The sequence below is a fragment of the Hylobates moloch genome, unplaced genomic scaffold (genome assembly GCF_009828535.3).
Source record: "Hylobates moloch isolate HMO894 unplaced genomic scaffold, HMol_V3 SCAFFOLD_6, whole genome shotgun sequence".
In the NCBI taxonomy this organism is placed as follows: Eukaryota; Metazoa; Chordata; class Mammalia; order Primates; family Hylobatidae; genus Hylobates; species Hylobates moloch.
In genome coordinates, this window is record NW_026652281.1 from 153,481,641 (window position 1) to 153,506,420 (window position 24,780).

Consider the following 24,780-nt stretch of genomic DNA (forward strand, 5'->3'; position numbering starts at 1 on the left):
TTTTCTTCTTCTTCTTCTTCTTCTTCTTCTTTTTTTTTTTTTTTGTAGAGACGGAGTCTTGCTCTATTGCCCCAGCTGGAATGCAATGGTGTGATCTCTGCTCACTGCAACCTCTGCCTCCCGGGTTCAAGCAATTCTCCTGCCTCACCCTCCCGAGTAGCTGGGACTACAGGCGCCCGCCACCACGCCGTTAATTTCTTCCGTATTTTAGTGGAGACGGAGTTTCACCGTGTTGCCCAGGCTGGTCTGAAACTCCTGAGCTCAGGTAATCTGCCCGCCTCGGCCTCCCAAAGTGCTAGGATTAGAGGCCTGAACCACTGTGCTCAGCCGGAAGTCTGGATTTCTGATGGGAATGTACATATTCCGACTTTTTTTTTTTTTTTTTTTTGAGATGGAGTCTCGCTTTGTCGCCCAGGCTGGTGTGCAGTGGTGCGATCTCGGCTCACTGCAAGCTCCGCCTCCCGGGTTCAAGCCATTCTCCTGTCTCAGCCTCCCGAGTAGCTGGGACTACAGACACCTGCAACCACGCCCGGCTAATTTTTTGTATTTTTTAGTAGAGACGGGGTTTCACCGTGCTAGCCAGGATGGTCTCGATCTCCCGATCTCGTGATCTGCTGATCTCAGCCTCCCAAAGTGCTGGGATTACAGGCGTGAGCCACCGCGCCCAGCCTCTATATTCTGACTTTAAAATACTGGTAGTTAAGCCATTTATTAGAATATTAGCAGGTAAAACAGAGCTCTATTCAGCTGCAGGCCACCAGTTTTCGACCTCTGAGTCACAGCTTTCCTGGGCCTTCCATGGACGCTACTTGCTGTACCAGGCACTGCGCTCTTTTGCATAGGGATGAGTTCCAGTCATCACTGGGGTCCCAGGCCAGGATCTGTGTCTGTTCCTCTTGCTTCAACCCGACTAGGCCTGAGGAGTTGAGGGTAGTGGAGGCCCTCAAATAACTGGGAGTCTCCAAAGGCTGGAAGCTGGGGCGCCTGACGGCAGGCACGGCTTAAAGGCCTGCCCAGGGCCACCCGGGGAGGACAAGGGTTGGAATTCAGGACTCCGCCTTCAATTCAGAGCTCCTTTCTCCAAGACTAGAAAAGGTTATTCCAGAGACGAGACTTGCGGCCAGCAGCCCAAAACGTCCTAGTCTTCGCGAATCTGCCCCATTAGAGCGACCGACAAAAACTACAAATTCCAGCATGCCCCGAGTCGCGGACGGCCCTCGCGCTCCCGCCGGCTCTAACCATCCCTCTGCTCCTCATTGGCTCGCAAGCCTAACGTGCTGTTCCGTGACTGGTTACAGCTCTTGTCGCTCGAAAGAACCCATTGCTGGGGCTGGCCGGCGTGTGCCTTGGAGCCTCTAAGGAGATGGAACTGCACTCAACCAGGATGAGAGGCTGCCCAGCCAATGCAGCTGCCGCCCCGTCTGCTGCGGAGGCTTTGCTTTTTGACTCCCTGGCGACACTAAAGTTGAAGAGCTTCCGGCCGGAGGCCATTAGATGGGACACCCGGAAGGCGGAAGTTCTAGGGCGGAAGTGGCCGAGAGGAGAGGAGAATGGCGGCGGAAGGCTGGATTTCGCGTTGGGGCTGGGGCCGGCGGTGCCTGGGAAGGCCTGGGCTTCCCGGCCCCGGCCCTGGCCCCACTATACCTCTCTTTCTTCTTTTGTTGTTGGGGTCTGTGACTGCGGATATAACTGACGGCAACAGTGAACATCTCAAGCGGGAGCATTCGCTCATTAAGCCCTACCAAGGTGAAGCCCTTGGGGCGGGAATGAGTGAAGGGTGAGGGCGAGGCTGAACAGGGCTGGGGGAAGGCGTACGCTTTCTCCTGAGCAGAGCACCTCTGTGGGTTTCCTGCCTCTGGTGAGGCCAGTCCTGGCGTGGCCTCTTAGCACCTGTCTCTTCCCACAGGGGTCGGTTCCAGCTCTATGCCCCTCTGGGACTTCCAGGGCAGCACTATGCTCACGAGCCAGTACGTACGTCTGACCCCTGACGAGCGCAGCAAAGAGGGCTCTATCTGGAACCACCAGGTGAGTGGTTCTCAAGAGGATAGGCGTACTGTTCGGTTTGGCTGCTGATCCCTGCCTCCCGAGCAGCTGAGACCCGAGCTTGGTTTATAGGTTTGCACCTCCGTCCCTGGCCTTTTCCTCATCTTGGTCACACCCACCAATAATAAGAGGCAATGGGTATTGGGTACTTACTATGTGTCAGGAGCTGCGCTTGACACTTTACATCCCCCTCACTTTAAAAGCCATGCGAGATGAGTAATGTTATTTCCATTTTACCCACTGAGAAGCTAAGACTCAGGTTTGAAAGTGCCTTACCCAAAGTTACATAGCCAGAAAGTAGTGGAACTGTCAGGCTGTCTGACTTGAACCCCCTCAATAGTGGGAAGAACCGAGCGAACTGGCTCTTCATTGGGTGTTTTGCTGTGTGCTAGGCACTGACCTTGCCATGCCTTATTGCATTTAATTTTCAAACAAGTTGTTTGAAATAGATGGCTTTCATGACTATACAAAGATAACACAGCTAGCAAATGGCATAAACAGTATTTGAACTCTGATATGTCTGATCTCTAAGCCCAGCAGTTCACTCGATGTACTTGACTCTTTTCACCTGGATAGTGGAGGAACCCCTTAGAACCCTTTTTCCAATGCTTGGTTGAGGGTCTTGTCATCAGTAGTGTGGAGGGACTGGACCTGTGGGCAGTTTTAGTGTCTGTGACCTTTGCCTCAGAGTATGTAGTATGTAGTATGTGAGCAGTGGCCAATGACAGCTGCTACACAGACTCCACACTGAGGCAGTCAAGGTGAGGAAAAAGGGGAAAGAAGAAGAATTTGGGGCTGGGTTACAGCTTGGAGTGGGACCTGCTCCTGACCCAGCTTGCCTGATCTCAACCCTTCCCATGGCTTAAGCTGTTGGCCAGTGTTCTGGTTTTCTCCATCACCCTGCTCTCTGGTCCCTGCTGGTTGACTTTCTTGTTTAGTTCTGGGAACCCACACTGTCCTTGTGTTGCCTGATCTGCCTGTCCCCTCAGCTCCTCCTCTCCTTCCTGCCCCGAGCCTCCACACTGCTGTTAGTGGCATCTGGGGATACTTTCTTCAGCTTTCACTCTGATCCTCAGAGCGTGGAGTCCCCTGTGAAGGGGTAAGCATGCATTATGTCTGCACAATCTGGCCCCTGGTGCATCTCCAGTCATTCTCTCTGTTAATTTTGTTCCAGCCTCCCTGGCTGCCTTCTTGCCTCAGGTCCTTTGCACCTGTTGTTCCCTCTGTCTGGGACACCGCCTCCTGGCTCCTCATGCCTGCTTGGTTCCTTCTCATCTGTTAAGTCTCAATTCAAGTGCCACCCACGCAGACATCTCTTCATTAACCAGCCTATCTCCCCCAAGTTACATTCTGTCACATTATTCTGTCTTAGGGCTTTCAGATATTTTAAAGAAATGATAATGCAACCTTATATTTTTCATGGAAATGAGTTCAGTATAGCATTATTATTATTTTTTTAAAGTAAGGTGCAAATAGTGCTGGAACTGTAGAAATCAGGATTAGCCACAAGTAATAGACACATCTAAGACAGTGGCTTAAATTTTGGTTGTAGATAGCTGATGGTTGGCATCATCAGTGGCTTGAGGATGTCACAGGACTGAGAGGCTTCTGCACTTGGCTTCATCGAATTTTCAGTCTGGAGTACAATTCTTTTGCCTTCCTTCCTCCACCTTTCTATTTGGCTCTGCTGATATTCCTGAAACATTTGGAGTGCTTCCTATAAGTTCCGGAAAAGAATTGCTTGGAAATCAGAATTTTCTGTTCAGTGTTTCCCAAGAACTGCCTCTTCCTTTCATGAGCTGGAGAGATGCTTCCTAAACTTTTCCCTTTTTTATCTCCTTCATTCACTCCATCCGGGAGAGGCATGCACTCAGGCGAACATTCCCTGAACACCTGCTGTCTTCCGAGCAGCCATAAAATAGCTCCTGCTGTGGTGCGGGGGTGGGGTGGTCTAGATGAAGGAGTGGCTCAGAGATGACTAGAACTCTTAAGTGCCTGGTGGCTGCAGCATAGGACCTGGGGAGGCTGCTCAGGCCCTGTCCTTTTGGGGGTCTTGTGCGGAGGCTGCGGCAGTGGTCTTTAAGCTTTTTTTGCTGTTGTAGCAACCTTTTTAAAAGTTGGTAACAAAAATTGTTTGTCATTAGGTTTAAGTATTCGCAAAGGATGACAGCATATTTTAAATATTGACTTTAAAATAAAACTTCAGTATTTTAAACATTCAGTGGAATCTAAATATTGCAATTTGATATCCCCCCCCCCCTTTTTTTTTTTGAGTTGGAGTCTTGTTCTGTCACCCAGGCTGGAGGGCAGTGGCGCAGTCTCGGCTCACTGCAACCTCCGCCTCCCTGGTTCAAGTGATTCTCCTGCCTCAGCCCCCTGAGTAGCTGGAATTACAGGTGTGCACCACCACGCCCAGCTAGTTTTTGTATTTTTAGTAGAGGGGTTTTTTTTTTTTTTTGAGACAGGGTCATGCTCTGTCGCCCAGGCTGGAATGCAGTGGTGCGATCTCAGCTCACTGCAGCCTCCACCTCATGAGTTCAAGTGATTCTTCTGCCTCAGCCTCCCCAGTAGCTGGGATTACAGGCACGCACTGCCGTGTCCAGCTAATTTTTTGTATTTTTAGTAGAGATGAGGTTTTGCCATGTTTGCAAGGCTGGTCTCCAACTCCTGGCCTCAAGTGATCTGCCCACCTCCACCTCCCAAAGTGCTAGGATTACAGATGTGAGCCACTGTGCCTAGCTAGTATGTCAGTTTTTTAATTGAACTTGTATTTTCATTTCCACGCAGAATATTATCCTAATGCAATATATTTAATGCTTGAAAATGTTATTCATTAGCCTACCATATTCTTCTACAAGTAAAATAAATATAATAACTTAAACTTTTTAATTTTGTTGAGACTGTGAAACTTTTAATATTTTACTTGAGATTATTATAATTATCTGTACACACTTGATAAAAGTAAATGCATTACACAGTTTTTGAATAGTTATTATACAAAAGTAAACATTTTTTGAAACATGATATCTCAGTAGGATGTCACCCCCCCCACCCCCATCTGGATGGGTACTACTGTCAGAATAAGACAAGTTCAGTACCACTTCTACTTTTTGTTTTTATGTACATGAATTCTGAGAAACTGTTCTCTTAAATAGTAGATGGAGATGGGGTTATTTTTAAAATTTTAAATTTCTGTTAGAGATGGGATCTTACTATGTTGCCCAGTCTTACCTTGAACTCTTGGACTGGAAACAGTCTTCCCACCTCAGCCTCTGAGTATCTGGGACACAGGTGCTCACCACCACTTTGCCTGGCACCGAGGGAGTTTGGTGCAGCAGCATCACTGAATACTTTGATCTTCTTTTGGTTTATAAACCCAACGTCATGCAGTGATCTTCTATCAAAACTTTTGATGATGTTTCGGCTGACTGTTGATTACATCTGCATTCCGTTTCATTGCAAGCAGAGATGTGGAAACTGCTTAACTGTAAAATAGCCTCTTATTGCCAGGTGATTCTGATGTAGTTGGCCTGGTGTAGGACCAAGGCATTAGGCTTTCTGAGTTCCCCAGGTGGGTTTGCTGTGGGTTAAGAACTGTGATCATGTCATGTTTGTCCCCAAAAGCACCTTCTGAATCATTTCCAGCCTGTGCCTTGCCTGCTTAAGATCCTCCAGAGGCCTTCTGTTGTCTGCATCGTAGTATGTCTCCACTAATCTGCAGTTTTAATCTGGGGTCATGGAGACTTTCTAAGGCCTGCGTAGTCCTGGAGGAGTCAGTTTCCAGGTCCTCCACTGTCTCGTGCTCATTCCTGAAACCAGCCTCCCCATGAACATGCTGGGAATGGGTGTGTGGGTTTTCCTTTCCCACCTCCCGCACTCGGTTGCCCTTCTGCTCTGAGGTCAGCCTCGCAGCAGCCTGGTCTTTCTTCAGGGTGTTGTCCCCAGGTGCAGAAAACTCCTGGGCACCAAAGAGACCATTTGAAATCTGGTTTCTGGGCTGACTTTTGTACATGTGAGATATATTTTTTTAAAGTTTTCAAATCTATGAGGGCTATTTTAGTTGTCTTTTAAAATTGTTTATTATTGTTAGATAGCTGATGGAATTGGATCATGGTCAGATTTTTTGGACGCGTTCTGTTTGTGCTTATGAATGCGGATTCTCTACTTGTTGACTACAGTGTGCCACGTAGGTTCTTTAGGTCAGACTTGCTTTCTGAGCTTCCCAGGTGGGTCTGCCGTGCAGCCAGGGTTAAGACTGAGTTCAGATCTTCTCTAGCTTTCCTCACGTTTTTGTCTGCTCGCTTTTCTAAGTTACTAAGAGAGCTTTGTTAAAAATTTCTGTGTATGGCTGGGCAAGATGACGTGCCTGTAAGTCTTAGCTACTGGGGAGGCTGAGGCAGGAGGATTGCTTGAGTCAAGGAGTTCAAAACCAGCCCAGGTAACATAGTAAGACCCCATCTCAAAAAAAAAAAGTGTTAAAAAAATTTCTGTATATGGATTTGTCTGCATCTTTGTAGTTCTGTCAGTTTCTGTTTTATATGTTTTGAGGCCAAATTAGGTACATACAAAAACTTAGATTTATTATATCTGTAGGTAAATGGAGAACCCCTTTTTACATTTTGTTATGGGTATAGCTATAGAAGCTTGCTTTTTTTTTTTAAAACAACAACAACAACAACAACAACCGGTAATCAATTTATTAAAATAGTCAACTTTAAATATGTGCAATGGTGACTTCCACCTCAACTCCTGGCTCAATACTGATGGAAGTAATCTGCTTAATCTCAGGAGGACTGTGCAGGTCAGTGAGCCGCTTGTGGATTCTCATCTGGAAACGATGCGTTAGATGTGTGTTAGAACCTTCACAAAGAGTTTTTCTTGTGGTGATTCTCGAAGCCTTGGTAGCATTCCAGCTGGTCCTTTCACTTCGAGATTCTTTCCTTTGCTCCTCTGATCAAGTCAGCACATCCCTTTTCTGGGGATTTTACATTGCAGCTCATTAAAGTGATTCAGATTCAGTGAATTGTCACCTCTGGTTCCACAGGTTTTCTTCCGGTATCTTTAAAGCCATGGGTAGGCCGGGTGCTGTGGCTCACGCCTGTAATCCCAGCACTTTGGGAGGCCAGAGCAGGCAGATTACCTGAGGTCAGGAGTTTGAGACTGTCCTGGCCAACATGGTGAAACCTTGTCTCTATTAAAAATACAAAAATTAGCTGGGTGTGGTGGTGGGCGCTTGTAGTCCCAGTTACTCCGGAGGCTGAGGCAGGAGAATTGCTCGAACCTGGGAGGCAGAAGTAGTGGTGAGCTGAGATTATGCCACTGCACTCCAGCCTGGGCGACAGAGCGAGACTGTCTCTAAATAAATAAATAAATAAATAAATAAATAAATAAATAAAGGTATGTCGTGGCTGCTGCGAGGCTTCCTGACCAACTTGTTCCTCAGCCAGAGCAAACAGTGGTGAGGCAGGAGCAGGAGCAGGCGGACCACAGCTCTGCACCACCTGTGACCATGTCTTCCTCAAGGAGCAGAAGCTTGCTTTTGGTTAGTGTTGCATAATACATTTTTTCTGTCCTTTTACTTTTTCCCATCTCTTTATGTTTCAGCGTTTTCTCTTATAAATGGTATATCACTAGGCTTCAGGGCTGTTATTTTTATTGTTGTAAATGCATATAACATAAAATTTACCATTGTAACTGCTTTTACCTTTAAATCCATTAATTTATGAAACTATTTTCTTCAGTAGGCTACACATTGATGTTGAAACAGTGGCTTTTTTTTTTCTTTTTAGACAGGGTCTTAATCTGTCACCTAGGCTGGAATGCAATGGTGTGATCACGGCTCACTGCAGCCTCGGTCTCCTGGGCGTGATCCTCCCACCTCAGCCTCCTGAGTAGCTGGGACTACAGGCGTGCACCACCATGCCTGGCTAATTTTTTTTTTTTTTTTTGGTAGAAGTAGGGTTTCACCATGTTACCTAGGCTGGTCGTGAACTCTGGGCTCAAGCAGTCCACCCACCTTGGCCTCCCAGAGTGCTGGGATTACAGGCATGAGCCACTGCGCCCAGCCTAACAATGGCATTTAAAAGATGTAATGGCTATCCAAAAAAATGTTTCGACTGTTCTACTTATGCATCTGCACATGCAAGAAAATTTCTCAAATATTTCTTTTTTTTTTTGAGACAGGGTCTCACTCTGTTGCCCAGGCTGGAGTGCAGTGGTGCGATCTCAGCTCACCACAACCTCTGCCTCCCGGGTTCAAGTGATTCTCCTGCCTCAGCCTCCCTAGTAGCTGGGACTATAGGCACCCACCACCGCACCTGGCTAATTTTTGTATTTTTAGTAGGACGAGGTTTCATCATGTTGGCCTGGCTTGGTCTTGAGCTCCTGACCTCAGGTGATCCGCCTGCCGTGGCCTCCCAAAGTGCTGGGATTACAGGTGTGAGCCACCACATCCGGCCAAATTTCTCAAATATTTTTCTATTGTGATAAAACGTATGTAACACAGGCTGGGCGCGGTGGCTCACGCCTATAATCCCAGCACTTTGGGAGGCCAAGGTAGGTGGATCACGAGGTCAGGAGATCAAGACCATCCTGGCCAACATGGTGAAACCCGGTGTCTACTAAAAATACAAAAAATTAGCTGGTCGTGGTGGCGTGTGCCTGTAATCCCAGCTACTCAGGAGGCTGAGGCAGGAGAATCCCTTGAACCAGGGAGGCAGAGGTTATAGTGAGCTGAGATCACGCCACTGCACTCCAGCCTGGCGACAGAGCAAGACTCTGTCTCAAAAAAAAAAAAAAAAAAAAGAGTATGTACCAAAGTGTGCCATTTTAACCAGTTTTTAAAATTTAAAAAAAAAAAAAATTTTTTTTTTTAGAGACAGGGTCTCACTTTGTCACTGAGGCTGGAGTGCAATGGCGCAATCCTAGCTCATTGCAGCCTCGAACTCCTGGACTCCAGTGATCCTCCTGCTTAGTGTCCTGTGTAGCTGGGATTACAAGGCATATGCTACTGTGCCTGGCTAATTTTTTTATTTTTTATTTTTTGTAGAGCTGAGGTCTCACTATGCTGCCCTGGGCTGGTCTCGAACTCCTGGCCTTAAGCAATCCTCCTGCCTTGGCCTCGCAAAGTGCTGGGATTACAGGCGTGAGCTACTGCGCCTGGCCCATTTTAACCATTTTTAAGTGTACAGGTCAGTGGCATTAAGTGCATTCACATTGCTGTGTAGCCATCACCACCGTCCCTCTCCAGAACTCTTTCCTCATCCCAACTGAAACTCTACCCATTTAACAATCACTCCCATCCCCACAGTCCCTGGTAACCAGCATTCTACCTCATCTCTGTAAATTTGACTGTTCCAGGCATCTCATGTAAATGGAGGCATACACAATATTTGTCTTCTTTGTCTGACTTACTTTACTTCGCATATCTTGAAGGTTCCTCCATACTGTAGTATATATCAGTACTACATTCCTTTTTGTTGCTGAGTAATATTCGTGTGTGTGTGTGTGTGTGTGTATGTGTGTGTGTGTGTGTCTAGACCACATTCCACGTATTCATCTGTTCGTAATGGACACTTGGGTTGTTTCCATCTGTTGCCATTGTGAATAGTGCTACAGTGAACATTGGTATACAAGTATCTGTTTGAATCCTACTTTCAGTTCTTTTGGGTATATACCTAGGAAGTAGAATCTCTGGATCATATGGTAATTCTATTTTTAATTTTTTGAGGACTACCAAACTGTTTTCTATAGCAACTGCACCATTTTATATTCCCACCAGCAATGCACAAGGATTCCAATTTCTCCACATCCTTGCCAACATTTGTTATTTATTTACGTATGTATGTATGTATGTATGTATTGAGATGAAGTCTCGCCTTGTCGCCAGGCTGGAGTGCAGTGGCATGATCTCAGCTCACTGGAACCTCTGCCTCCCGGGTTCAAGTGATTCTCCTGCCTCAGCCTCCCGAGTAGCTGGGACTACAGGCGCCCGCCACCACGCCCAGCTAGTTTTTGTATTTTTAGTAGAGACAGGGTTTCACCATGTTGGCCAGGATGGTCTCCATCTCTTGACCTCGTGATCCGCCCGCCTTGGCCTACCAAAGTGCTGGGATTACAAGTGTGAGCCACCATGCCCGGCCTTATTTATTTTTAATATAATAGCCATTTCAGGCTGGGCGCGGTGGCTCATGCTTGTAATCCCAGCACTTTGGGAGGCCGAGGTGGGTGGATTGCCTGAGCTCAGGAGTTCAAAACCACCCTGGGCAACATGGTGAAACCCATTCTCTACTAAAATACAAAAAAATTAGCTGAGCATGTTGGTGCACACCTGTAATGCCAGCTACTCGGGAGACTGAGCCAGGAGAATCGCTTGAGCCTGGGAGGCGGAGGTTGTAGTGAGCCAAGATTGTGCCACTGCACTCCAGCTTGGGTGACAGAGTGTGACTGTCTCAAAAAAAAATAATAATAATAATTTAAAAAATAATAGCCGTTCCAATGGTTGTGAAGTGGCATCTCATGGTTTTTATTTGCATTTCCCTGGTGGAAATGCAAATAAAATGCTGAGCATTTTGTTATACTTAGTGACTATTTGTGTGTCTTCTCTGGAGAAATGTCTGTTCATGTCTATTGTGTGTTTTTGAATTGGATTTTTTTTGTCATTGAGTTTTAGGGTTTCTTTTTTTTTTTTTGAGACGGAGTCTCGCTCTGTCGCCTGGGCTGGACTGCAGTGGCACCATCTCGGCTCACTGCAAGCTCTGCCTCCTGGGTTCACGCCATTCTCCTGCCTCAGCCTCCCGAGTAGCTGGGACTACAGGCACCCGCCACCATGCCCAGCTAATTTTTTGTGTTTTTAGTAGAGACGGGTTTCACTGTGTTAGCCAGGATGGTCTCCATCTCCTTGCCTGGTGATCTGCCCGCCTCGGCCTCCCAAAGTGCTGAGATTACAGGCATGAGCCACCATGCCCGGCCTAGGGTTTCTTTGTATATTCTAGATATTAATCCCTTATCAGATATGTGATTTGCAAATATTTTCTCCTATTCTGTGGGTTGTCTTTTCACTCTCTTGATCATGCTCTTTGATGTACAAAAATTTTAGTTTTGGTGAAGTACAATTTATCTTTTTTTTTTTTGTCTGTGTTTTTGGTGCTATATCCAAGAAATCATTACTAAATCCAGTGTCATGAACATTTTTTCCCTAGATTTTCTTCTAAGAGTTTCTTTTTTTTTTTTTTTGATACAGAGTCTCGCTCTGTCGCCCAGGCCGGAGTGCAGTGGCATGATCTTGGCTTACTGCAAGCTCCGCCTCCCGGGTTCGTGCCATTCTCCTGCCTCAGCCTCCTGAGTAGCTGGGACTGCAGGCCTGCGCCACCACGCCAGGCTAATTTTTTGTATTTTTTAGTAGAGACGGGGTTTCACCATGTTAGCCAGGATGGTCTCGATCTCCTGACCTGGTGATCCACCCGTCTCGGCCTCCCAAAGTGCTGGGATTACAGGCGTGAGCCACCAGGCCCAGCCTCTTCTAAGAGTTTTAAATGGTTTTTTGTTGGTTTGTTTATTGTTTTTTGAGGCAGGGTCTCATTTTATTGCCCAGGCTGGAGTGCAGTGGCATGAACATGGCTCACTGCAGCCTTGACTTCTCCAGCTCAAGTGATCCTCCTGCCTCAGCCCCACAAGTAGCTGGGACTACAGGCATGTGCAGTCAGGCCCAGCTAATTTTCGTATTTTTTTGTAGAGACAGATTTTCACCATGTTGCCTGGGCTAGTCTTGAACTTCTGTGCTCTGGTGATCCACCTGCCTCCAGCCTCCCAAAGTGTTTCAGATTACAGGTGTGAGCCACTGCAACCGGCCAGGTTTTAGCTCTTAAGTTTAGATCTCTGATCTTTATATACTTATTATTTTTTTTTATAGAGGTGGAGTCTTGCTGTGTTGCCCAGGCTGGTCTTGAACTCCTTGGCTCAAGCAAACCTCCTATGATGGCCTCCCAAGGTGCTGGGACTACAGGTATGAGCTACTGCATCTGGCCTCTTTACTTTTCAAATTAAACTTTTTATTTTGACATAATTATAAATTCACATGCAGTTGCAGGAAATAATACAGAGATCCTAGGCGCCCTTAGGTTTTGTTTTTTATTTAACATTTAGTCCGTTTACATTTAATGAAATATGATACATTTGGGTTTAATCTGCTGTGTTACTCTTTATATCCAAATTGCCTATTCTCTGTTCATTTTTCTCTCTAGTCTTCTTTTAGGTTAATTTTTATTATCCTATTTTTCCTCTTCTATTAGCTTGAAAGTTATAGGCTCTCCTCAGTTTTAAGTGGTCACCCTAGAATTTAAAGCAGGCATTCATGTTTTACGAAAGACTAATGATAATGTGTACTTTACCTTCTTCCTGGACAGTACAAGGATCCTAACACACTTTAACTCCATTTATTGTTGTCATTTGTTTTAATTATTTCTGTTTTAAGTCACACAACCCGTTGTTTTATGCAGATATTTAGATTTCACCGTTATAGTCACTGTATTTGTTGTTCTTCATTCCTTCTGGACTCTGACTTTACATCTGGATGGGGATCATTTTCTTTCTCCCTGAAGAATGAAAGCATGAGTCTGCTAATGAATTCTTTTGGGTTTTGTTTGTTTGTCTCAAAATATCTTAATTTTACCTTCATTCTTGAAGGATGCATTTGCTGAGTATAGAATCCCATGCTGGCTGTTACCTTCCTGTATCTCCAAACGTATCAGTCATCTGCCTTCTTGCTCCCACTGTTTCCGTTGTGAAGCCAGGTATCAGGCTAATTATTGCTCCTTTGAGGGTCATCTCTTTTTTCTCTCTGGTTGCTTTTTCTTTAAGATTATTATTTTTTTATGACCGGGTGCGGTGGCTCACACCTGTAATCCCAGCAATTTGGGAGGCCGAGACGGGCGGATCACCTCAGGTCGGGAGTCGAAGACCAGCCTGACCAACATGGAGAAACCCCGTCTCTACTAAAAATACAAAATTGGCTGGGTGTGATGGTACATGCCTGTAATCCCAGCTCCTCAGGAGGCTGAGGCAGGAGAATCGCTTGAACCTGGGAGGCGGAGGCTGCAGTGAGCCAAGATCACGCCATTGCACTCCAGCCTGTGCAACAAGAGTGAAACTCTGTCTCAAAAAGAAAAAAAAAAAATACTGGGCGTGGTGGCTCACGTCTGTAATCTCAGCACTTTGGGAGGCTGAGGTGGGTGGATCACAAGGTCGGGAGATCGAGACCATCCTGGCTAACACGGTGAAACCCTGTCTCTACTAAAAAGACAAAAAAATTAGCCGGGTGTGGTGGTGGGCACCTGTAGTCCCAGCTACTGGGGAGGCTGAGGCAGGAGAATGGCGTGAACCTGGGAGGCAGAGCTCACAGTGAGCCGAGATTGTGCCGCTGCACTCCAGCCTGGGCGACAGAGTGAGACTGTGATTTTTTTTTTGAGACAGAGTCTCACTCTGTTGCCCAGGCTGGAGTGCAGTGGCACAATCTCGGCTCACTGCAACCTCCACCTCCCAGATTCAAGCAGTTCTCCCGCCTCAGCCTCCCAAGTAGCTGGGATTACAGGCACGCACCACCATGCCTGGCTAATTTTTGTGTTTTTAGTAGAGACGGGATTTCACCATGTTGGCCAGGCTGGTCTCAACCTCAAGTGATCCACCTGCCTCAGCCTCCCAAAGTGCTGAGACTACAGGCGTGAGCCACTGCACCCGGCCAAGATTATCTGTTTTTGAGGAGAACAATAGACACTCCAGACTAACTAGATGGGGGAGGACGTGGGTTGAAAAACTACCTATTGGGTACTGTTCTCCCTGCCTGGGTGCAGTATACCCATGTAAAACCTGCACATGTAGCCCCTGTATCTAAAATAAAAGTTGAAATTGAAAAGAAAGAAAAAATACTTTTGTGGCACACATTCTCAGGATTGCCTGGGGCTGTACCATGGGGAAAAAATTAGAAAAAATAGTTTCATGTTAAAAAAACCATGTTTTTTGTTGGTGTTGTTTCCTCTATCCCTCCCTTCTTTTTTTGTGCCTAAATATGGTTTTCTTTTTCGTCATCTCCTTTGGTTTGTAGGACTTTTAAAGTTTGTGGCAAGTGCTTAGATGTCTTTAAATATTCCTTTGCCCTAATCTCTCACATCTTACCCTGGAATCCCAATTATATGAGTCTTAGCCTCTCTCACTGTTTGCTCTGTCTCTTACCCATAATTCTATATCTTCCATTCTTTTGTGCTCTCGGGGACTCGGCCTAGGTTTTGTTATCTGGGTTCCCGGTGCCCAGAGTGGGAGCGGTGAGTCTGTGGCATCAATGAATGCATGAAGCATATTGCTCACATAGGTACAGTGTTTTTTATTTTTTTGTGATCACAGAAGTAATATGTTTATTATACATTATTCAAACATGGTAAACAGTCGCCATAATCCCCCTCCCAGAATTACCCATCATTAATACTGTTTCATGTTCCTTTACTCCTGTATTCATTTCTCTTCATCCTCATCTGCATTGGACATTAATGGTCTTTTTCACAGTTGTTAGTCTGACAGGTCAACATCCTGTTTGGGTTTGCCTTTCTGATGGGTCTTTGTTTGATCACTTGCTTACATACCCATCTGCAGACTTCCTGAAAGTGGATTCTTGTCACCGTGTGTGTTGACACCTTAGTTTTCACAAGCGACTTCCTGATGGGTAAGGCCAGGCTTTCTCCCTTGCCGCAGGCAGTGCCCATCCCTGCCCCAGCTCACATGGTGGTGCCCTTGAGCCCCAGAGCACGACCCTGACCAGCTCTCATCCCCAGCGCTGGTACCACACTTAGGCTGGGCTGGGGAGGTGAACTGGTGAAGGGCTGGGTTTTGGAGTCAGCCAGACCTGGGCTTGAGGCCCAGCAGCACTGACCCGGCCTGATTTTCCTCACTTGGGAAGGTTGGTTAGCAGGGTGGGTATGGCAGTGGATGTGGGTGACCAGAAAGGGGCTGGTGCAATTTATGTGAAAGGCCTGCAGGCCGTGGGAAGTACCGAAGGCAGAACAGAGCTCTCGGAGTCAGAAAACCCTGCATGTGAATCCAGAGAGTCCACTGAGCAGAGCTCTCGGAGTCAGAAAGCCCTGCGCGTGAATCCAGACAGTCCACTGAGCTGCTCTGGACAAGTTGTTACACCTCTGAATTTGTTTTCCTGTTAAATACGTCGCTCAAATAAGAGTCGTAACCTCTGCACAAGGTTCCAGGGCAAGAGCAGTGGATGGAGAGGAAATGGCTGGTGGGTGTGACTGGTAATGAGGGTGAACAGTGTGGCTGCCACCTCTCAGGAGCAGCCTGAGGTCTGCTGGCGGGGTCTGGGCCTCAGGTAGCCTTGGGACACTGTGGCCTCCCCCACCTTACCTGGTGCCCAGCAGTCTCTTCCCTTCACGCTGAGAACATCTAGTGGTCTGTGGTCAGTGGCACTTGTGGCCCTGTGCCAAGGAGTGCCCAGTCTTAGCTGGGGAGAGAAGAGAGGTCTGTGGGGCAGGGGCTGTGCTGGGGTTGCCTCCAGCTTGCTGGAATGCCCCGGGGAGCTCTGAGCAGCCCATTCTGCTCTCCCTCCAGCCCTGCTTCCTCAAGGACTGGGAAATGCATGTCCACTTCAAAGTCCACGGCACAGGGAAGAAGAACCTCCATGGAGACGGCATCGCCTTGTGGTACACCCGGGACCGTCTCGTGCCAGGTGGGCTGGCGCTCGCTCAGCTGGGCCCTGTGGGGGTGGGCATGGGCATGGTTGCTGGCCCCCTAGGGAGATGGGGCGGGGCTGCCTGTGGCTCGTGGGGCCCAGCGTCTCCTCTCCTGTTAGGAAAGTGCTGCTCCCGTGTATGAAGTCCTGCGCCTCCGGAAGGAGCCTGGCTCTGGAAGGAAGGTCACTGAGGGGAGAGGAGCAGCTGGGTCCTGCAGCTCAGCCCTACACCCTCATTGGCTTGGTTTTACCATTTTAAACAGTTATTGTTGTAAAAAAAAGCCAAAACATGAAGACTGTGTGGCTGTGACTGCATGTGGCCCACAGACCCTGAGGCGTTTCCTTGGTGGCCCTTCACAGAATGTTTGCTGCCCCTGGTGTAGAGTGTGGAGCCTCCCGGCTAGGGCTGTCCTGTGGCTCACTGTTTTTTGTAGGCCAGGTACCCCCTTGACACCTGACACCTGCCTCAGTCCCCTCACAGTTCAGCCTTCAAACTTGAGTCCTCTGTGTCAGATGCCTAGACCCCCCACTTCTGAGGAGAAAGCCTCAGCTTTCTCCCTTCACGATCCCTTCTCTCTTGGTGAATGGCCAGTGGGTTGGGCTCTCTTGCCCCCACCCCTGTTGGCATTGCTTGCCTTTTTTAGGTACCCATGGGACAGCTCCCGTTTCTCCCGTTCTGAGAGCATTTCCTTATAATTCTAGGGCCTGTGTTTGGAAGCAAAGATAACTTCCACGGCTTAGCCATCTTCCTGGACACCTACCCCAATGATGAGACCACCGAGGTAGGCCCCTGCTCTCTCCTGCTGAGCAGGAAAGGAAGGACTGGGCAGTCGGCTAGAGGAGGGGGCCCTGGGACTTCCATGGTCCCGGCACAAGAGGAGCCTCCAGGGATTGGGGTGCTGGGTGCCCCTGCTCGCCCCACAGGCTGGGCCGCTTGTGGAGTAACCGGTGTCTTGGTCCCAGCGCGTGTTCCCGTACATCTCGGTGATGGTGAACAATGGCTCCCTGTCCTACGACCACAGCAAGGATGGGCGCTGGACCGAGCTGGCGGGCTGCACGGCTGACTTCCGCAACCGCGATCACGACACCTTCCTGGCTGTGCGCTACTCCCGGGGCCGTCTGACGGTGAGCAGGCTGGGTGGTGGGGGCGGCAGCTGGTGGGCCTGTGCTGGTCCCACAGAGGCTCAAGAGGGCAGGCTGCCGTCCTGCGAGGTGCTTAGCGTGCTGGGCCCTGCAGGTGATGACCGACCTGGAGGACAAGAACGAGTGGAAGAACTGCATTGACATCACGGGAGTGCGCCTGCCCACCGGCTACTACTTCGGGGCCTCCGCCGGCACCGGCGACCTGTCTGGTGAGTGGGCTGGGCCAGGCGTTGGGTCCCAGCCCTACTCACCCTGAGGGACGGGGAGCTTTCCATGCAGTTGATTGCCTGCCTTCATGTGGTTTCTGGACTCACCTGGCTGTGTTCCTCCTATTCCTTTCTTCTGTAAATGGCCTGTCCGGGCCTCAGTCCTTGAACAGTCCGTTGGCAACCTTCCCCATCAACAGGAGGCAGCGGGTCAGTTAGATTTGGGCTATGTAGATTCCCAGATTTATCTCCAGCCCAGACCGCTCTGGACCTGCTCAGCCCTTGTGCCCGCAGCTGAGGCTACATCTTGCCCATCGGGATGTCAGTGGCACCTCTGCCCCTCTATTTGCTTGCTGTCTTTCCGGACCCTTCTTTCTCTCACATGGCGCCTCTGGTGCATCAACAGTCCCTGTGGCTTTATTTTCACAGCACGTCCCACCACTTCCCACCCCTCCCTGACTACCTGGCGGCTTCAGGCCACCAGTGTCTCTCACAGGAGCCTCCCAAGTGGTCCCCTCCTTCACCAGCCCCCAACAGTCTCTCCTGAGCACAGCAGCCGAGTAATCGCCTTCAGCCTGTGTGAGGCCTCCTGCTGCTCTGCTCAGAGCTCTGCAGGGGGCGCCAGGGTCTCTGTGCCAGCCCTGCCACCTCTGGCTCCTCGCTCACTGCTCCCCTTACCTACTGTGGCTTCCAGCTGCTCCCTGGATGCGCCTGTGCCCTCCTGCCCCGGCTGTTTCACCCTTGTCTCCTAGGGCCTTGCTCAGATGTTACCTCCTCAGTGCGGCCTTCCCTGATTCCCTTGTGGAACGTGGTGCCCCCTCCTGTAGTCCCCAGCCCACTCCCCATCACCTTTGCCGGCTTTATTTTTCTTCATAATATTTACCGTCTTTGAATCTACCGAGTAATTAATTTTATTGTCTCTGGCCTCCTGCTCAATTGTAAGCTCTATACATGGCTGTTTGGCCCAGGGCAGGTGCTCAGCGAGCACTGGGGTGCCTCTAACCTGCTCAGGCCTCACTGGTCACCAGGCCGTGGTGGCCCTTGGCTGTGGTTCTTGGTCTCTCTTTGGGGCCCTGAGCAGGTGCCAGGCCCAGGGCTAGCTCCTGACCAGAACTGGCACGTGACGCGGGGGACCTGACATGGGTGGTTTATCCTCAGGATGACCCATTCCAGGGCCTGTAGTCTGCCTACTGCCCAGGAGCCTCCCCTCTCAGCATGGAAGTGCTTGGGTCCACTCAGACCCCAGAACATCCATTGTTTGGGGGTTTTCCAGTCATATACCCAGCAGAGGAGAGAGGTCTAGGAAGCACCCCTCCTGCCAACCAGCTTTCATCATTTCCAGCTCGCGCCTGGCTGGTTCCCCTCCTGCCCCGGGTTGCCTGGAGCTTCATCACACTGTTTCAGCCCTTCTCTTCAGAGGGTTCTTGATAGGAGCAGAGCAGCACCAGGGCCGTGGCCGGTGGCAGCTCTCACAGCTGTTGAGAGAGCCCAGCACAGAGTGGAGGAGGCGCCATGAGGAGAGCCGTGTCTGACTGCTGGTCAGGGGTCATCAGCGCCACGCACCTTATGGGTGATGTCACCTGATGTATTTTTAGGCAGATGGCCATCTCATTCCCTTTTTACTCCACCATTGGGAGTTTGAGAACTGAAAGGATTTTTCCTAAGATACGAGCAGGAAGCAGCAGAGCCCAGATGGGAACTGGGGCCTGACTCCAGGGCTGGTCCTTGTCCTGCAGGGCCGCTCGCCGCCTCCAGGGGCTGTGCATGCTCGGCTCTCACACTTTGTCCCTGGCGGAACTCTTGCTCAGTAGGTCCTCCCTTGGCTCCAGAGATTCCTGCTCCCTTAAACAGGGCCTTTCCTCAGATTCCAGTCCCAGGCTGACCAGGACCCACGTGTTGGCTTTGAGCCTCAGCCTCCTCATCTCTACACTGGGGTGATCTATCAGCGTCAAGCCGGGGCTCTTCCCTGCCCATGCCATCAGACAGATCCTTTCCCCAGTCTCCTCGGCACAGCCGCTGACCTGTGTTACGCTCAGGCCCTTAGCTGGTTGCCAGGTTTGTTCCCCTGCAGCCTGTATGTGGATCTCTGACAAGAATGTCTGGTGGCTCCTGCCTTTGGGAGCCTCAGGCTTCTCAGCCAGTCACACAGCGACTGTTGGTCCTTCCCGGGTCTGTTTTTGAGCACGTAGTCTGCAGACAGGCCACCTTCTGTGTGGTGTAGACCTTCTCATGTACTTGCCATGGCACCCACACAGATGGAGATCATCACTGCTTTACACGTGAGGAAAGAGCCTCAAAGAGGGCAGCAGACCCCAGGATTTAGACCGAGATGACTCTGCTTGTAAAGGCCTTACTGTTTTCTCTCTGCTCTGCCTCCTCTCTGTTTTTTATTGCTGGTGACTGGAGGGAGCTGGGAAGAAAACAGGCCCTAGACGGGCGGGGGAGCGCTCTCCCCAGGGGCCTTGCAGGTTTACCGGCTGCAGCAGCAGCTTCCCTTTGGGGAGGGGCTTGGGCCACACGCCCTGAGGCTGGCCTGCAGGCTGTCACAGCTTTATTCTTGGTCCTACAGACAATCATGACATCATCTCCATGAAGCTATTCCAGCTGATGGTGGAGCACACGCCTGACGAGGAGAGCATCGACTGGACCAAGATCGAGCCCAGCGTCAACTTCCTCAAGTCGCCCAAAGGTGCGTGTGCACAGCCGTGCCCTGCCTGGGCCTGGGCGCCTGACCCAGAATGGGGTGAAGCCAGCCTGGCGGGTCTCGTGGTCCAGTCGTGGTTGTGGTGGTTGTGGTCTGGGCTCTTGGATCAGCCCTGTCCTGGCAAGCGGCACTGGCTGGCCCTGTCCGAGCTCCTAGAGGATTGGGCTTGGGTCGTGTCAGCTCTGGCAAGTTTTTGAGTAAATGAATGAGGCAGAAGAGAAGTCTGCAGAGAGTCAGTCTCTGAGGACATCCTAGCCACGTGAGTGCTGTGAGGGGTGGGCCAGCATCCTCCCTCACTAGGTGCTGGGGCAGTGACCAGCAGAGCCAGGGGGCTGGGTATGTTGGCCCACCTGTCCCTTCTGTGAGCCACCTGGAAGAAGTTGTGCTGCTGGCCAAGGGGGTGGATTCCTTAGCTAGAAGGAGAGAGAAGGCAAGACTGGAAATCGGGTTTCTACAGAACCCGAAGCCTGGGTTCTTCCCATGGCACTAATTAGCTACCCCTTTCCTCACAGAGTGAACGCTGTGGTTGGAGGAATGAGGCATCTGTGTGTGGAGAACTCCACCCTAAGAACCACAGATGCGTGCCTGGGGGTCCAGCCAGTGACGGAAGTGCACGGCACGGGCTCTGTCCTAGCCCAGCCCTGGGTCCCCATGCTGCATGGGCTACTTTGGCCGCATGTTTCTGCTTTTCAGGAGAAGCCAGGATCCGGTGTTTTTTGTGACCATTCACTTTTTAAAGATTCAGATTATTTTGAAATGTTTTGGGGGCCACACAAACCTTGCTGCAACCTTTGGTCAGAGGGCTGCCAGCCGCTGGGTGTTCTCAGAGGTGGCACCTGCCTTGCCCACCCAGCATCCCATGCAGCTGGCAAGGCAGGATGAACTCCTTTTTAGATTCAATCCATTTGTTCCTTCAGATGTGACCAAAGCTGCCCTCTGTGCCTAGCTATGGGCTGCGTGCTGGAGACACGGAGATCAGGCAGGCCCTGTCCCTGCGGCTCATTCTAGGGGCTGAGGCAGACAGGGAGACAGAGGGAGCCGTGGGAGCCCCGAGGCTGAGTGGCTTTCTGGGGAAGCGCCATCCCTAGGGACCTCCCCGTTCAGTCAGTGGCCGCTGCTGTCGGTGTGCAGAGCAGAGACTGGGGTGAGAGTGGTCAGCAGGCCTGCCAGTGGCAGCTTGTGCAGGAAGGGAGGATGGAGGTTGGCTTGTGGCTGGCAAGAGAGCGGCATGCGCTCCGCTGAAAGGCAGGGCCTGGGCCCGAGGCCTGGGTGCGGGGACGCCTGAGGAGACTGCACAGTGTGGAGTCGCGGGGGGGCTGCAGTCAGGGAGGGAGGCAGAGTGGTAGAAACAGGGCCCAGCCAGACCCCAGCTCCTCCACCCACAGCCTGGAGAGCTTGGGAAAGTCAGTGTCTTCTCTCAGCCTGTACAAGGGAGCGCACCAGAGGGCCCCATCCCAGGATGGGCAGGACTTGTGAGAACCTTGTGTGGAGGAGAGAGGCTGTGGGCTGGGGTGGAGCGTGGGACTCAGGTCCTGGGAGACCCTCCTGGGGGGCTGCCGAGAGCATCCAGCTGTGGGCTGGGGGAGCCTGTGACCAGGGCCGCGCTGCTCCAGATAGGGTGCTCAGACCACAGCGTTGGGGGTGGGGCTGGGATATGCAGCCTCCTGGGCCTCCCCTTATCCAGAGTTGGACTCAGGGGAGCCCAGGAGTCTGGTTTTAACCGGCTTCCTGCAGCAGAGGGCAGCCTAGGCTTGTCGCTGGGGTCCTGGGGCCCAGTGGGCTTGGTCCTCTCTCTGCCCCGCCCTGCCCTGGGGACTGCAGAGCTGGCTGGGATGGGCTTCACCTGACCTCTGCCCCTCCCTGGTGAGGGGGGTGAGTGCGACCTGCCTGCCCACCGTGGCCGGCTGTCCTGTTCCATCCCCACTGCCCTCCTGCAGCCCCCCGATCCCCGGCCCACGCTGCCGTTTCAGCTCCCCCGTTTCTTCTCCCCCAGACAACGTGGATGACCCCACGGGGAACTTCCGCAGCGGGCCCCTGACGGGGTGGCGGGTGTTCCTGCTGCTGCTGTGCGCTCTCCTGGGCATCGTTGTCTGCGCCGTGGTGGGGGCCGTGGTGTTCCAGAAGCGGCAGGAGCGGAACAAGCGCTTCTACTGAGCGGCGCCACCGGCGGGGCCTGCCCCTGGGCCCAGGAGCCAATGTGAACTGTTTTTTTACTGGGATTATAAAAGAACAACAAGATGACCTTATTTCTTAACTGTTTCAAATAAATGATTAAAGTATTTTCATACATTTTGCTTCTTGCCCAGCAGGGACAGGTGGCAGAGCCGAGGCTTAGGGTCTGGCACCCCCACAGCTGGAGACGGAGGCTCTCCTGGGGCTGGCGTCTCGGGAGCAGGGGTCTGTGCCTAGAGCTGGGCTGCGGCCCCTGCAGGCAGCTGTTGAACACTGGAGGGTCCCCTGGACCACACTGGGGTGGGCTCCTGAGGACGTAGGGAAGTGATTTTGTTTTGTGGTGTGTGGCACGTGTGGCGATGGATAAGGCCTGAACTGGGAAACCCAGGCTTTCCTGTTCACCCTGAGCTGCTTCCTGAGACAGATGCTCAAGCGAGGCTGCAGGGCCGGTGTGGTGGGGCTGAGTGCGACCGTTTGCTAAATAAAGTGAAATACCCAACCTCAGCCGTGTGACTGTCCTGAGGGGCTTGCTTTGCCTTCTTTTCTAATGACTTCCAGCCCGCCAGTGCTTTAGAGCTTTCAGCTCATCTGCTCTGGCCTGTGGAGTTCCAGGAGGATGGGATGGGTTGCCCTGTTTCCCAGCTGGGGACACACGGCTCTCAGAGGTCAAGTACAACTTGCCCAGTGTCACCTGGCAAGTGATATTTTGGGGATGGGGCCCTGTGCTGTCTCCCACATGCTCTGGGCCTCTGGGTGAAAGGATGGGTGGCAAGGGGCACCACGTGGAGGCTTGGCTGGGCAGGCGGGTACACTGACGGGGAACTCCAGGGGGCTCGGGGATGATGTGCAAGGGGTTGGAGGATGGTGGGGGTGGTTGTGGCAGTCCCTTTGGGGCACCTCGGGGGACAAGGATGGTAACGGGGAGTGGAGGAAAGGCAGCAGCTGAAGGCATGGCACCACCCCCAGCAGCTTCCATAGTCATCGCCCCCAGCTGTGGCTGCCTCCACCTCGCGCCGTGGAGCAGCACGTCCCGTCCTGTCCCAAGCCACCCCTCTGGCTCCGATACCGACTCTAGCCCTCCTTGGACACCTTGCTGAGCCGATGATCTTGTCTTCCTCGTCCCCTTCCCACTCCCCGTTCGGTTGCATTTGAATCTCCCACCTTAAAAGCAGAAGCTAGCCCGCCCTCTCTTCAGCAGCCAGGCTTTTGGTAATTAACGCTATCAAATTATCATTGCAAAAGATAGAGACATGAGTGAGAATAAGGATTTTACCCTCTGTCTCATCTCCAGAGCTCTTCACTGGTCCGCTGTCACCCACCTCTCGTGTCCTCTGTGTTTCCTCCTTCAACAGGTTAGATGTCTAGAGATTCCACACAGGTTCGAGTTTGTGCTTCCTTCACGGGTTTGGGAGCCTGTTCGTGAAGCCTGAAGAGTAATCATGATCCTCCTTATTGAAGGATTTTGTTAACACTTTTCCCAAAGCAGTTCCTTTCCTTGAAAAGGTAGCAGATCGTGTGTTTATGACAGGCCCTGCTTTGGAGCGATTGAGACACATAACTCACTTCATCCACAACACTCGCCTCTCAGGTGCTGGTGGGCTTTTAGGCCAGGTGTGTAGGGCTGAGGCGTGTGTAGAGACGAGCTCTCCACAGCTGCTACAATCACGTCATCGGCACCACGCTCATCAGGCTTCACCTTTAATTTTTGGCTCTAACTTGGTCTTCACCGAATTCCTGAATTACTAGGCAAATTAGTGTCCCGTACTAGATGCTTCTCAGCCTTGGCTGTGTATTGGAGTTCCCTGGAGAACTGAAAAGAGCCTGCCTTGTTCTCCAGTTCTGGCTGAGTAAGTCAGGTGGAGCCGGGGCAAGGGTGGTTTCAGAAGCCCCTGCAGTGGTGTTAACAGGTGCCCGAGCTTGAGCACAAGACGGAGTTAGGCCCCATGCTGTGGCAGCAGGTGTTAAAGTGATCATGCCGGTCTCTACTTGGCTGTCACGGTGGGTACCCCTTTCCATTGGAACGTAGCCTTGTTGTACCCAAGAAAAGTTGATTGTTTCAAAATTCATACCTAGAGGTGCTTCCCTAGAACGATCAATGTGTATTCTTACATCCGCATTTCACACACGCAGGACCGTGATGTCATAATCTATGTTTTTGCCATGCGTGTTTAAAAATTTGAGATATTTCGTCATGCAAACGTTAAACGTGGATGTGTGGCCATGGACCTGCCGTGCGACGTGAGAAATATCATGGACACACCTGGATCCCTCTGTCTCCTCCTGCCAAAGGTGATTGCTGCAGAATCTGACTTTTTGTGTCTGTCTTAAAATTTTTACCACAGGGATATGTATCTCTATGTACATTGTATTGTTTTGAATTTCTGAAGACCGTGAGTAGTACATGGACGTAGTCCTCAACTTTTGCAATTCAGCGTTGTTGGTGAGTCTTTAGATTACATTTGGCTCAAGACGGGTGTTTCTCGCTGTGACGTATGAACAGACTCCAGTTTCTCCATTCTGCTACTGATTGGAGGTGGTTTAGGGCTTTTGCTCTGCTACACGATACTGCTCTAAGCACTCCTGGATGTGTTTGTTTTATTTATTTATTTATTTATTTATTTATTTATTTATTTATTTATTTATTTTTGAGACAGAGTCTTAAACTCTTTTGCCCAGGCTGGAGTGCAGTGGCACAATCTTGGCTCACTGCAACCTCTGCTTCCTGGGTTCAAGTGATTCTCCTGCCTCAGCCTCCCGAGTAGCTGGGACTACAGGTGTGCATCACCACG

At 50.7% G+C, this 24,780-nt stretch overlaps 1 protein-coding gene across 2 annotated transcripts; it reads left to right on the forward strand.

Annotated features, from left to right (window-relative positions):
- The first annotated feature begins 1,519 nt into the window (after positions 1 to 1,519).
- LMAN2 (lectin, mannose binding 2) lies at positions 1,520 to 22,104 on the forward strand. Of its 2 annotated transcripts, XM_058440171.1 has the most exons (9): positions 1,520 to 1,746; positions 1,907 to 2,025; positions 7,487 to 7,585; positions 15,646 to 15,763; positions 16,469 to 16,548; positions 16,730 to 16,891; positions 17,004 to 17,118; positions 19,685 to 19,804; positions 21,813 to 22,104. In XM_058440171.1, the coding sequence occupies exons 1-9, from the start codon at positions 1,551 to 1,553 to the stop codon at positions 21,971 to 21,973; spliced, it is 1,170 nt and encodes a 389-aa protein (XP_058296154.1). In that variant the 5' UTR covers positions 1,520 to 1,550; the 3' UTR covers positions 21,974 to 22,104. The 2 variants fall into 2 exon arrangements, with proteins under 2 accessions (XP_058296154.1, XP_032014612.1); XM_032158721.2 differs by lacking the exon at positions 7,487 to 7,585 and having other exon boundaries at positions 1,521 to 1,746.
- Positions 22,105 to 24,780: the final 2,676 nt, after the last annotated feature.